The 14,155-nt window shown below is 36.5% G+C and overlaps 1 protein-coding gene across 2 annotated transcripts in view; it reads right to left on the reverse strand.

Moving 5' to 3' along the window:
* LOC110027891 (protein LOW PSII ACCUMULATION 3, chloroplastic) overlaps positions 1-13,238 on the reverse strand; it is a 46,258-nt gene extending 33,020 nt beyond the window's left edge. For both annotated transcript variants that reach the window (XR_002294389.1, XM_020729515.1), the window contains exons 1-3: positions 12,871-13,238; positions 7,949-7,979; positions 1,309-1,401 (exon numbers count right to left, since the gene is read on the reverse strand). Coding sequence is in view for 1 of the 2 variants with exons in the window: in XM_020729515.1 (XP_020585174.1) it covers positions 1,309-1,401; positions 7,949-7,979; positions 12,871-13,205 (459 nt within the window). In the remaining variant the exon portion in view is untranslated. The remainder of the gene's footprint in view (positions 1-1,308; positions 1,402-7,948; positions 7,980-12,870) is intronic.
* Positions 13,239-14,155: the final 917 nt, after the last annotated feature.

Here is a 14,155-nt window from a genome sequence, read left to right on the forward strand (position 1 = left end):
TGAGTATTTTCCTCAATTTTAGCAAGCCTTTGTGAAAGTCAATGGATTTTCTGCTACAACTCTCTATAATAAATTCTTGAATGGCGTCCAACATTTGTCTCATCGGTGGAATGATTAGGGTTTAGGTTTGGGGAGTTGAAAGATATGTGGGGGTGATTTAGGGAGGGAAAGCAACTTTTGGGTGGCTAATTTAAAAATTCAGCGAAGGGAAGGGTTTTTTTATGAGATTTGGTAACCAAGGATAAGACTAGGGTTAAGGTAGCTCTAATATGAGTTTAACCAAACAACAAAGCGAAAACAATATTATTGATGAATTCAAATAGGAAAGTACAACAAAACGAATTGAACTAGAAAATTGCAACAAGCACACACACAACATACAACTAGGATGGATCTATGGTGATTGCGGTGATTATTCAAGGCGTGGATGGGTTGAATGGTATGGTGGCAGCAAAGGAATGTTGGTAGTAGCGAGTAATAGGAGTGAAACTACAGAGAACAGGAAGGGTTAGTAGTCTCGGGATGCTAGAATGAGGGAAGACAACAACAAGGTGATTTTCTAGTTGCAGCAGCACGTAAGATCACCATCTCAGAAGCAATATACAGCCAAAGCACCACTCGACCTCTTGGATACAACCATAGAAGGGAAAAGAGAGACGTTGATGACTGTCCTAAACAAACACATGCAAAAACTAACCCTCATATATCACGAAAGTAAATTTATAATAAGAGGATAACTAGGAGCTCAACAGATTGAGCACATCACTGTCTAACAGGCAAAGCTTGTCATTGATCTGGTTTCTTAGTGAAGAACCATAGATTCTCCACTCACGCTTGTATTGATGAGTTTTTTTTCTTTTCTTTTTTTTTTTCCGGCAATCATTTACTAATAAGGTATACACTTAGAACAATATGCATAACAAAGGTGTATAGACTAGAACTTCATGTCATGATCTCAGCAAATTGAAATTATTAAACAAAATTTGTATCCAATTTATCCACAAGTGAAGGCAATAGAAATTGCATAATATCAATATTACAGATCATGAAAAAATTCTGTGAATATAGCACATTCGTAGAAAATATTTTGTGATTACAGTTGCCAAATATTAACTTTATCACACTGTCATTGGAAAGATGCCTCATAGCACTGAAACAAATCGAGATCGCCAAATAAAAAAAAAAGGAACAAACTTGTTTTTTTAAGTGAAGGTGAACTTAGAAGACATGACTTACTTAGCATTAAAATGAAAGGTCCGCATTCTTATGATATGAAGTAATAAGATTAAAAGAAATGGTTCAACTTACAATACAAGGTTTGATTTCCATTATCTCTTGAAGTTTCCTGATAGCAGCAAGAGCAAGTTGAATGTTGGCATCAATAAACTCATCGGAAGATCCCTTCAGTGTGAAAAGTTAAAAAAATCATGCATCAAACTGCTAATAGATCATAAGTTTTTCCAACTGTAAATAAAATTGTGTCAATTTTTAGAATCCTTCTCATCAAACTATGTCAAGAACGCATGTTTATAACCCATCATACAGATATTATTAGGTGCACTATTAATAAAAGCAGCATAATTATTAGGTACACTACTAATAAAAGCAGCATAACTCTTGTCATTCACACCAAAATCTAATTTTTCACCATACAAATCTTAGCATAGCTTAATTTGAACTCAAGCCACATCGTTATTGCCATAAGATTGTTTTGAGAATGAATGTGCAATATGCATGATATGATGCGAGAATATGCATGATATGACATTGATTCCATGTGAGCTCGAGTCAACCTAAACTTGTCACCTTCGAGAAAAAGTTATAGAGGTAGATGGGTTTTGCTTTAAGCAATTGATGATTACTTTCATTTAAGCTAATTAAATTTTTTATATCCTGAAGTTTCTTTAATTTTAGGATAGATCCCTCCAGTTAATATGTGTGATAAATATACCCATCATTATGAAATTGATCATTTTGAACATTGTCGACTGTCCTACTTAGGATTGGACTCAAAAGTAATATTAAATTAAATTTATTCAAATATTTGTTGAAATTTAATTTTGAAAAAATATGCGGTTAGCTTGCCATCCTTTCCCTTTTCTTTTCTTTCTTTTTTTTTTTTTTGAGTCCACTCTTCTTAATAGCTGTGGAGAGTGTTGTCATTAAAGGACAAAACTATAGAAACCTGATGAGCATACCGCAGTCACCAAACCATTCCCGACTCAACTATGGAGTTTTGGTCATGGCAAAGCCATTTCTTCATCTTGATTTCTGCAAATATTTAGTGTTTTCCCTCATAACTTATAATCATTCTCGGCTTTCATAATAATTTTTGAACCAAAAAAAAACACTAAAACCTCAATGGAGAGAAAAAAAAAAATTTAGAACTAATTTAGCACCCACCCATAAGTTTTTTACCATACTATGTGTATGTTCACTGTCATCATTCCTTTGTCACTCGAAATTCACATCATCCTTTACTAATTGGATTCAAATCCTTCCCCAAACTTTTAGCATAACTAAGTCTTTAAAAATCCATCAAGGTGTTAGAATGTTGGATTTATGGCAACAATTATACATAGTAGGCTTTAAGAATCAGATGGTTAATGATAGAATTAAGAAATGGACTTTATTCTAGAATAGCTTTTGAGGATCAGTTCTTCCCCCTCTCTTCTTTCCCTTCTTTCTATACCTATTGCCACCCTCTTGTTAAGATATTCATTCATCTGTTCCTCTCAATCTCTCGTCTTTAACTCAATGATTGTCCCACTGCACAAGAGGTTTCTCCTTCAATAATCAGGCATCAAAAGTCAATTGCAATCTTTGCTTTTGCTAGCACTAACATGACATCAAATGTAGCATATTATAGCATCTATAAAGGTTTTCATCATCTAATTTAACTTGCAGCTTTAAGATGTGTTTGTAGGAATAGAACCCTTTTTGCCGGTAGATTACTTTGATCAGAATGTGTCATTTTAATTTTTCATAAGATTTCCTCCTTGTTACACATGGCATTAGCTACACCAAGCAATACATTCGTCTCTCCAACTAATTCAGCAAAACAAATGGGTAATTAAGGACAATTCTGGGTCACTCACATTTATATACTTTCAGTTCTCTTTCACTAAGACACCAAGTAATGGGTAGGTAGGAGCTGCTTGAACATGTTAAACAAAAACCCTTGGACCACATACAATTTAACACCCCGTCCTTTAAAGCATTAGGTTATTGTTGGGATTATGTGGGAGACAAATCTACTAGCCTTTGCCCAGGACAGACTGAAAGCATATAGCCAACTAAATAAAATAACGCAAAAAAAAAAAAATTAAAATTTATTTCCTGAAAGAGAACTATGTTCTTGTGAATTGTGATCATTATTTGGACAACATAATCTTAACTGCTCAATGTAATAAATGGCTGTAGTATCTACACAGTTACAGTACCACTTTCTAGTAAGTTAAACTTCTATGAAAAATCTCATTCTTTGTTCTTTTTAATACTACAAAGCAATTGTTAACAGAGATCAAACTTCTCAGACATGAGATTTAATTGAAAAGAAAAGATTTTTTTAACTTAACAAGCATAAAATTTGCATGCATGTTAGCCCAAGGAAATAAAATATCTGCAAGCTTGGTAGTAATGCTATTTTCTAAGATGCTTTTTTTACAATTTTTCAGCTAAAGTATTGCCTGACAATCTTATTTGGGTGGCAAGTTCTTGATTTAAAATAAAAAGAAACTTCTACATTCTCCCCACGTTGGGGTGATCAAGATCACTATTGTTTCTCTTTTTCCATTTTTTCTAGTTGAATATAAATTGGAAGGGTCCCCCGCCTGTCGGTCAACTTTTTGATGATTTTTGAAAATTGAAAATAATTTTGAGATTTAATTGAAATATAAGAGGTATACGGTTAGGATTTTGAAAGTAGAGTGTTTTAATTTTTTAACAATGAGACCAAATGGATCTCATTCGTCCAATAGTTCGCATAATCGTGTCCAATACCGCGAATACTACACTCTCCCGAAAGATAAGTGCAGACATCGATATGCATACAATTTGTTGGGACCCAATCCTGCAAACTAAAAAGATTTGTGACATTTGTTTGGTCTGCGAGCATTTTATGTGTGACTGACAAGTTCCCCTATCTAATACAAAGATTAAATAAGGTTTATTTTATATGAGTTCCAAATTCTCTATAGAGACAAGCTCCTATAGTTAATTATATTCTAAATGACGGGACTCACTTGGGAAAACTCTCAATAATAATCAGAGGCACTAGTCTTTAAGAATTCAAAGTTTAGGTTTTCACGGTAGGACGTAGAAAAGCAAGAGGAAGTGGCTCAAATAGAAACAGTTATTTTCAGAAGTCCAAAGGAAGGAAAATGTAAAGGATGTATAGATTCTGAGAAAAAAACTTCAGTGATTTCCCAAACTATCCTAATGTGTGGCTGAGTTTTAGAGATGATGTTATTTAGGTGCTTAATCCTGTCAATTGTATTATTTGAGACTTACACTTGCATGATAACTAGTTATGCAAATAGTCCGCAAAGAGATGAGGGTTTAAGCCGTAACGAACGACATCCTCATAACCTAAAGTGAGTTAGGACTTACGTTGCACAACATAGTTGTGCAGGAGCCTAAAAAAAGGATGAGGATTTACGTCGCGTTAGGCGAGCTACCTCGAAGTCCTATGGGTTGTTAATTAGACTAGGGAGAGAGTTTGCTGAAGAAGATCCCCTTGTTGCTCGGTATGAATTCCTCATCGTGCTGCCCATGAATTTAGCTCCGAACCTCCTGCTGTAGCGATGACTCCAAGGTTTAAGTGTTTGAGACAAAATAGTGCTAAGACGGTGCCCAAGCTGCTCCAAAACCAGCCCACAAAACAACCCTTAAACTCGCCTCAAAATAGTGTGCAATCCTCTCCAAATCAGCCAACAAACGCACCTCAAAACGCTGCCCAAACAGTGTGTAATCAGCCCAAGAAAAGGAGTTTATAGGCTCCAAGATTGCAACAAAATCAGCCCAAAACAGTCCCCTAAACATCATTTAATTGTCCTCTAAACAGCATTAAAACAGCAAATAAAGTCCCCCAAAATCAGCATTTAAATGGGGGCACAAAGCCCCTCAAAAACAGTAAATGAATCAACACCCTGGTGGCATATAAAGCCTTTGAAACTAGCAATTTATAGTGTCCAAACAATGAAAAAGTCGAGGCAAAACAGTAAGAATGACAAGTTAGAATGACATCTCAATCCTTCTTCAAAACAACGATAATACCGAGCAACCGGCCAAGAAGAATCGAATAAAGATTTGCATGCATACCCCACAATTCCTGTGTTAACATATCTCAAAACTAGACTTCAATTCTGACATTTATACCACCCAAATCTTTCATATTGCATCGAAATATCGTGATTCTATCCTTAAAATGTTGAGATACACCTTTTCATGTAAATGCACAAAGATTGAGTGGTGTGCATGTAAATATGGTTGTTTAGGTGCTAGGAATGTAAATACATAAGAATTGTGTGGTATGTGTGTAAGAGTTAAAGTTTAGGTATTAGATATGTAAACGTGGGGCAATTGAGTGGTAAGTATATAAATGTTCCATCGAATAAACATCGGCACTGCTCTATGCTTCCCCTCTATTGACAGGAAACATAAGGAAACATGAATTAAAACACTTCATCTGTGGTAAAACTAGAAATAAAAGAGCACCATAATTATATGGAATAAGCATTGCCTGCAAAATTCTTTACCCAACTGATGTTGTTCTGCTTCAAAAGGCTCTACTTCAGCGGTTGCTAGGTACCAGGACATAAGAAGATTTTCAAGCAACATTCAACCCATTTGACGTTGTTTTCGGCACAATCAAGAGCAAGACAAGGATAGGGAATAGGTCGCAGAAGGGATCACCGACATGGAGGAGATCGCTGGCAAGAAGGTGAAGAGGGGTCGTCCAAGCATGTGAGGGTTTCGGTTGAGTTGGGCGAGATCCTCGGCGCAGAGAACGAGAGGCGAGTGAGGGCTTCGGTGCAGCGGAGAGCGAAGCAGGCGAGCGGTCTCCGCGCAGGAGAGGTCGGACTGGAAGGGAGATGCGGGGGTCTATCGCGAGGGAAATGGTGTCGAGCGGAAGAGTTGAAGCAGGCGACTATTTCGGTGCTGAGGGGAGGAGTCGAGCTGGGGACTGATGCAGAAGAAAGGAGTCGAGCGAGAGGTGTGGAGCGGGAGAGGCGAGGGGCTAGGGTTTTGGTTTAGAGAAGCGTGGTGTGCGGGGGGCTTTGGTGCGCGGCTTCGGTGTGGAGCGGTGGAGAGCGGGAATCTTCGGTCGAAAGGAAGTTGGGTTTCGAACTGGAGGAGATGGCGTCGAGCGGGAGAGGAGCAGACGAGGATTTCGGTGGCGAGGAATAGAGGGGGAAGACGCAGCAGGCGTCTTTGTGTCGAGGTCAGGAGGTTGCCAATTAGTATAGCCGAAGATTCGAGCGAGGGAGTCGTTACCTTGAGCATTAGCAGGGAAATAAATTAGTTTCCCCCAACAACAGCAACTTAATTGGAAATGCCTAATGGGATCTTAAATGATATATTTGAAATTTAAAGTTTGAAATTCGAAATCATATAAGTTGAGGCAATTAGCCCGTGTCCAGCCCAAATCGAACCCGAATTGCACCCGTGCTAAGCCAGAACTGCACCCCATAATTTAAAAGAAAAAAGTGCATCGATTTTCGTGTCGTTTGTGTGCACGCGTAACCATAGCAATATGGGTGTCCTTTCCGGCTAAAATCGACGTCCCATACGCGCCGGTGTGGTCTATTTCGTCATCGGGGGTCGTCCGGACTAGTTCACCGACGGTTGGGTCAAAAATGTGTCAACTTCGTGCGTGGTGTAGCGAGTGTGTTGTTGAGTCACGGATGGTTCACCTAAGGACGTATGATTCTGTAGGAACTCATTTTCGAGCCATCTACATGTTGGTCCCTTAGCCCTTGCAACTAGAGGTTGAGTCCTTGGAACCACTCATGCGAGTTCTTCACAAAAATGAGTCATGAAGTGGTTTGAAGTTCTACGGGAGGTGGGCTCTATTACTAGTTTGCTAATATGGTCAACAAGAAACTCTTAAGGCTAGATTTTGGAATCTGAGAGTAGGACACTAAGACCTCACTAAAAATGAGGTCAACACCGCCCGCTAGCTGAATACAAATACGAGAGATAATATTTATTCGATCCCTGGATTAGTGTTATTAATTGTGAAATCCATGAATGGCTCAAAATGTAACAAATTATGAAGTATAATTGTGTTTTGCATAAGCTATATTACACTAGTTTGGAATCTCCCGAATATCGATCAGATTTTCATTTAAGAGCTCATTTATTCTGCAATACATTATTGGGAAATTTACATGTGCAGCACACAATTCTTATGTATTTACAAATCTTATGCCTAAACTTTCATATTTATGCATGTAGTACTTTGTTGCTTTAAACCTATGCATGAAAAGGATAATTTCACTATTAAAAAGTGGCAATAGTGTTATTTTTATGTCATATTACATATTTGAGTGTTGTGTCTAAATATGAATATTTAGGGGTAATATATGTAAATACATAAGAAATATGTGTTCTGTATGTAAATTCCCCTAAAGTATTTTGTCGCAGGAGATACATCAGTGTTAAGATTGATCAACATGAATTCCTCAACATTATTTGGTTCCCAAATTTTTCAGTAGTTTATTTACAATATTGAGTTCACGGAACCAAAGATACTAATCCAAGTGCCCTTGGTTAATGTGCATCAATTAACGACAGCTATAAAACCGTTGGTTATCTAAAATGCTTAATTCCTATAAGGTCATAAAGCAGAAAAGTGTAATATTATTATCCTCTATCAACAAAAATGTTAAATTATAAAACAGCAAAGAAAATAGTTATTTCAATAAACGTTCCCAATCCATACCTTGTAAGAAGAAATACTGCTTGGCAACGGCCTTGCAACAGATCCCAACAAAACATAAGACAGAGAAACAAGCAATATTAAGAAAAGAAAAAAATAGAAGTCTCTTAAAAACATTTTTTTAAGACAAGAAAACAGGATATTCCAATTTTAGAAAGCTACTGAAAACTATTTAAAAATGAAACTCAATGTCCACAATTGCCAGAAGAAATGCAAATAAGTTGTTTTACGTTGTTTTGCATAACCATTATTTTGGATTTGTTTGATTAGCAGTGTAGACTATAAGTTATCTTTATTTTTGGGGCATTTACATCGCCTAGCACTCAAATCTTTAATATTTGTGAACATTAGAAAATAGAGAAACAATACACATTACAATATCCACATAAAAGGATTGACTTAAATTCAGAACTATATAAATATGGAAACAAAGGAAAATAAAGTAGCAAATAAAGCTAATAATTTTAATACTCCCTTCAAATTGAAGCATGGATGTTTGTGACATTCAACTTGGATTTGAAGTCGTCAAACAATGGTCTAGAAAGATTTTTGGTGAGGATATCTGCTAATTGACCATTAGATGGAACAAATTGAATACAAATCTCTTCTAAATCAAGTTTTTCCTTAATGAAGTGTAGGTCAATCTCTACATGTTTGATGCGATCATGTTAAGCCGGATTATGGGCAATGTCAATGGCGGCTTTATTATCAAAGAATAGCTGGAGATGATCAGAGACAGGCAAATGAAATTCACGGAGTATGATGCGTAACCAAAGGGCTTCACAAATATCCAAGGACGCGGAGCGAAACTTGGCTCCAGCACTGTTCCGGGCCACAATAGACTGTTTTTTGTTTTTTCACGTGACAAAATTTCTCCACATGAATAAGCAATATCCTGAGAATGATCGTCAATCATGGATGGACCCGACCCAATCTGCATCCGTATAAGCAGTAATAGAACGAGAGGTGTGACGTGAAAAAAATAAACCTGAACCGGTGTGTCTTTTAAATAGTGGAGGATCTTGTGGACAGCTCTGATATTATGCTCATAAAAATCATGCATTAATTGACTCACAATACCTATAGTGTGGCAAATGTCAGAACTATTATGAGTGAAGTAAATGAGCTTTCCCACAAAACGTTGGTAGTAAGTCCTATTCATTAGAATAATATTGGGATCAACAACTAATTTCTCATTAGGATCCATTGGAATTGTCATTGGTTTGCATAAGAGTAGGTTATTCTCTGTCAATAGAACAAGCACATACTTGTTCTGAGACAAGCAAATACCTCGAGATGACCGAGCAACTTCCATAACTAAGAAATACTTGAGCGATCTTAAGTCCTTAATTTCAAATGAAGAAGCAAAAATACCTTTCAGAGACTCCATTGTTGAGAGGTTTGATGGATAAGTTCAGAGATAATAAGGAGAATTTACATTTGATTTTTATTGATTTAGAAAAAGCTTACGATAAGGTTCCAAGAGATATCCTTTAGAGAGTTCTTGAGAAGAAAGGTGTTGATATGACTTATATTCAAGTCATTAAAGATATGTATACTAGAGTTGTTACTTGTGTTCAAACTGAAGGAGGATTGACCAAATATTCTCCAATTTCTGTTGGATTACATTAGAGATCGGCTTTAAGCCCATATCTTTTTGTTTTAGTTATGGATGGTCTTACTAGACATCTACAGGAGGATGTACCTTGGTGTATGCTTTTTGCTGATGATATCTTTCTCGTGGATAAAACAAGAGAAAAAACCCAGGAAAAACTTGAAATATGGATATGGAGGTCTACATTGGAGGCTAAAGGCCTTCGTTTTAGTAGAACTAAAACTGAATACATGGAATGTAATTTTAGTAGTAGTAGCTCTAGTGACAGAAGTGTGACTTTGGGTGATCAAATTATTGAACGATTTAGATATCTTCGATATCTTCGGTCCGTTGTTCAAAGTGATGGTGATATAGATGGGGATGTTAATAGTAGAATTCAAGCTGGTTGGTTGAAGTGGATGAATGCTTTGGGTCTTTTGTGTGATAGAGTACCGCTTAGACTGAAATGAAAATTTTATAAGACGGTGGTGAGACCTGCAATGCTCTATGGCGCTGAATGTTGGCCTTTAAAAAAGAAGCATAACAATAAGTTAAGCGTTGTCGAGATGAGAATGATTAGGTGAGTGAGTGGCTTTACACTTAGAGACAAATTGCGAAATGAATATATTCGTGATAGGGTTGGTGTAGCTCCTGTGACGGACAAAATTAGAGAAAGTCGTCTTAGATGGTTTGGTCACATTAAACGTCGGCCATCTGATGATCCAATTAGGAGAGTAGATGTTTTAGATTCAACTTGTGTTAAGAAAGGCAGAGGTGGACCTAGGAAGACTTTGGCTTATTGTATAAAAAATGATCTTAATTTACTAGAAATAAATGAAAATGTGACACTAAATAGGATGCAATTGAGAAAAAGGATTCATGTAGCCGACCTCACGTAGTGGGATTAAGGCTTTGTTGTTGTTGTTGTTGTATTTGACTTGAATTCAGACAAAAAAGAAAAACATTAGCAATATGTATGCGTACTAAACATAAGTCAATTTCAAACAAAAAAATAAAATAAAATAAACAAGCCAAATACAAGCATACAACAAGCTCAATCAAAATCTGCTCATTTGCACCCCTATCTACATCAATGTCACATGTTGTTGTTGATGTAATGCATCTTCTCATGCTTGAGAGATTAATTGCATTTGAGACAAGCTTAGCTATATCGAATTTATCATGAACTCCATTTAGAGTTTATGTGGATTTAATAAAGGTGTCACTGCCAAGAGAATCACAGAGATTAGATATGCCTTTGTGTAACTTCCTTATGAGAGTATGAGAAAAAATTCCCTTGTCCGTGATTGACAATAAATCAACTAGTTGAGAGGTATAAGAGAAGTCGTCGCCAACAGCTCGTCAAGATTTAGACTATCCTATTAGATTTATCACAAGCATGTCCAAGGTGACCACGTCCTCCTTGGGTTTGGGCACTTTTTTTAAGAATAACAATAGATTCCCACATTGCAATTGGAGCTCTGCCCCTCATAGATAAGGATGACTTCCCATGTAATTGTGACAGTAGCCAAGGCTCAACCTTTTAAAGGAACACGTCGAAAAAATCTAATTTGTTTCCTCCACATCAAGTAAATTAAGAAGATGAAGTTTAATTTGATTTTTTAAATGCCACTTTATTCGATTTGACTCATACATTGTTCATGCTAAGTTCACCTAAGTAGCCTAAATTTTGACTCAATTGGGAGCTAATGGACCTGACAGGATATAAATGAATTGAATTAACTTAGATAAACTCTTAGTACCCTAAGTAACCTAATTAGCCTTTATTATACCATTGAACGAAAATGAACAAGTTTAAATCCCACAAACTTATTTTAAAGTCAAATTATCTCCTCTATTTCATAACTTAAATTTATTTTCAATTTAGATTTACAAAAAGTACACCCGTTCCTCTTTATTTTCTCTTTTTTTTCTTTTTTTGACAATAAAGAAGGAATCAAAAGCAACAATGAGACATTTTGTAACCTCTTAAATTATAAATTAGAAAGTGGAGACAAACTAAGAATGCAAATCAAGTTTGGAAACCTTGGCTACTTAATTCATCTAGAATCTTGAGGTTTTAAGTTCAATTCTTATCATGGAAAAAATAGTTTAGAACTTTGAATGCAACCTACCAATGTCCAGTTGTCTACATTTAGCCTGTGCTCGTGAATGCAAAGATCCAAAAATTTGCATGCCATAAGTGTGCCAAAGCCTGCTAATTCATCAAGCGATTTCATAAGTATAATCTTTGACTGCAATTAATTGTAAGACTATGTAACATCCAACTCAAAAACCCACATGATAATTCAAAACACCAGCCTACTCGTGCTCATTGAACCATATAGGCAATTTTCTCTTGTGACCAACCATATCAACCAAATTAACGGCTAGCAAGAAAACAAACCAGTATTGGTGAGTTATGGCCAATGAAAAAAATTAAATTGTTTTACCAGATTGTGCTGATAATAAGAATCTATTACTTCATATTGTGCAAACAAACCACTCATTTCAGCTAAAAATTACAACTACGCTGACCAATTTTTGAAAATCCAAAGCAAGGTTCATGATACTAAAAAGGGCGATTTACATGCATAGCACACAATTCTATGCATTTACATATCTCAAATTTTAAATATCACATCTAAAATAGATTATTGCCACTTTTTAAAAGTGAAATTCACTTTTTCATGCATAGGTTTAAAACAAAAGTTCTGTGTATGTAAATATGAAAGGTTAGATGTGAGATATGTAAATACATTAAAAATTTGTGCTGCATGTGTAAATTTCCCTAATAAAAAATACCAACAAACGACAGAAAGATTCTTTTATCAAAGTGAAGCCCTTTATTTCCTCCAAAAACATAATTGAAGGCTTACGAAAACTATAGCAGAGCCTTGGCCAAACCTAGAAAACTAGTTAGATACTTCTCAATTTTTTCAATGTCAATAGGCTGACAATGTGATCCGCTCTGTCTCCGCAAGTTAGAACATTGATACTCAAAATTAGTGCAGTTACATCCATTGTCACGTTAATAGCAACTGAAAAGTTAAAAAAAACTGGTATTTCTGCCAGTCCCGATTCTTATTGCAAATATTACAAACAAATTTATGATTACTCGCTCAGAACAAAATATTGTTTTTAATTCATCATATCTCATAGACAAATTAAAGATAAAAAACTGAAAAGAGATAGGTATAACCCAACAGAAAGAGAAACAACGCATGGGAAAAAGAAGCGACTATTACAGAAACCCAAGAGAGGACCGAAAAGAGGAATAATATGTCAGGAAAAACTAGAAGATATGTGGATCGTGCGAAAGACGACTCACGGGAAATCAATCTCAAGCCGGAGCTTGCCGTCCTGCAAACCGTAGGCAAGGGACCTGGAGGCGTCAGCAACAAGCACTTCGTAGGACTTGGGCTTGTAGACGGCAACCCCAGCCCTAAGATTCGGTTCCGACGACGATACCTCATTCTTAGGCTGCACGTAGCGCTGCTTGGGCAGCCACCGGCCGCTTCTATTGACAATGGAGACTTTGGAAATGGGCCGGCAGATGGAAGAAGAGGAAACCGAAATCGGAAGAAGAGAAACAGAACGCGGAGGTGGAAGCGAACTCCCAACTGAGTAAGTTTGAGGATAGGAGTGGGGAGTGTGCGAGGCCATTGGTGCGGGTGCGTCAGAGCACTGAGTGGGGAGGAGAGGGATTTGTATGAAAAAATATTAGATATTCACCTAAAAATAAAGTCCGTAGTCAATCAAATCACGTCACAATATCTCGTGCGGTAAATAAAAAAAACGGCGCAGTAATATGGGGAATATTTCTCATGTGGTATTCATGTGTTATTGCGCGTTATTCATGTGTTATGTGTTATTGTGTTATTATAACACTAAAAATATTCTCAGGACACTATAACACATGAATAACACACGATAACACTTGAATAACACGGGAAATATTCCCGACAGAGAAAAAACGGCGCAGTAACACGAATAACACGGGAAATATTCACGACAGAGAAAAAACGGCGTAGTAACACGGAAGAATATTATCTCCCGTGTTATTCTTGTGTTATTGTGTGTTATTCATGTGTTATTGTGTTATTATAACACCGGAAATATTCTCTGGACACGATAACACATGAATAACACACAATAACACATGAATAACACGGGGGGAATATTCCCCGTGTTGCTGCGCCGTTTTTTTTCTGTGTCGCGCGGGGTATCGTGACGTGATTTCATTGACTACGCACGTTACTCTACGTGTGTAGTGCTGATGTAATATTTTTTCGGATTTATATAGTCGGAGAATGGATTTATCAAAATCCCAAAGCATTAAATTTAGAAAATTGTTTCGTTCGGTTAAGGTTCAATTAAATTAAAACTCTTTGACGTGTTTGCAAAAGAGAAACTACAACAGGCTCTTATCAGCTTTTCGTCTACAGTTGTGTTGTCCCAAGAAGTTGTTGCATAAAAGTTGATTGTCTATTTGTTGGATCTGCGTGAAAACATTTGTGTGAGGCAGCTATTTCTGAAAAAATGAAGAATCTGTCCCTATTTAGTGAAGTTTTTTAAAACATAATTGTGAGTCACATATTTTAATGCTTCTAAAT

The sequence above is a fragment of the Phalaenopsis equestris genome, unplaced genomic scaffold (genome assembly GCF_001263595.1).
Source record: "Phalaenopsis equestris unplaced genomic scaffold, ASM126359v1 Scaffold000002, whole genome shotgun sequence".
Taxonomy (NCBI): domain Eukaryota; kingdom Viridiplantae; phylum Streptophyta; class Magnoliopsida; order Asparagales; family Orchidaceae; genus Phalaenopsis; species Phalaenopsis equestris.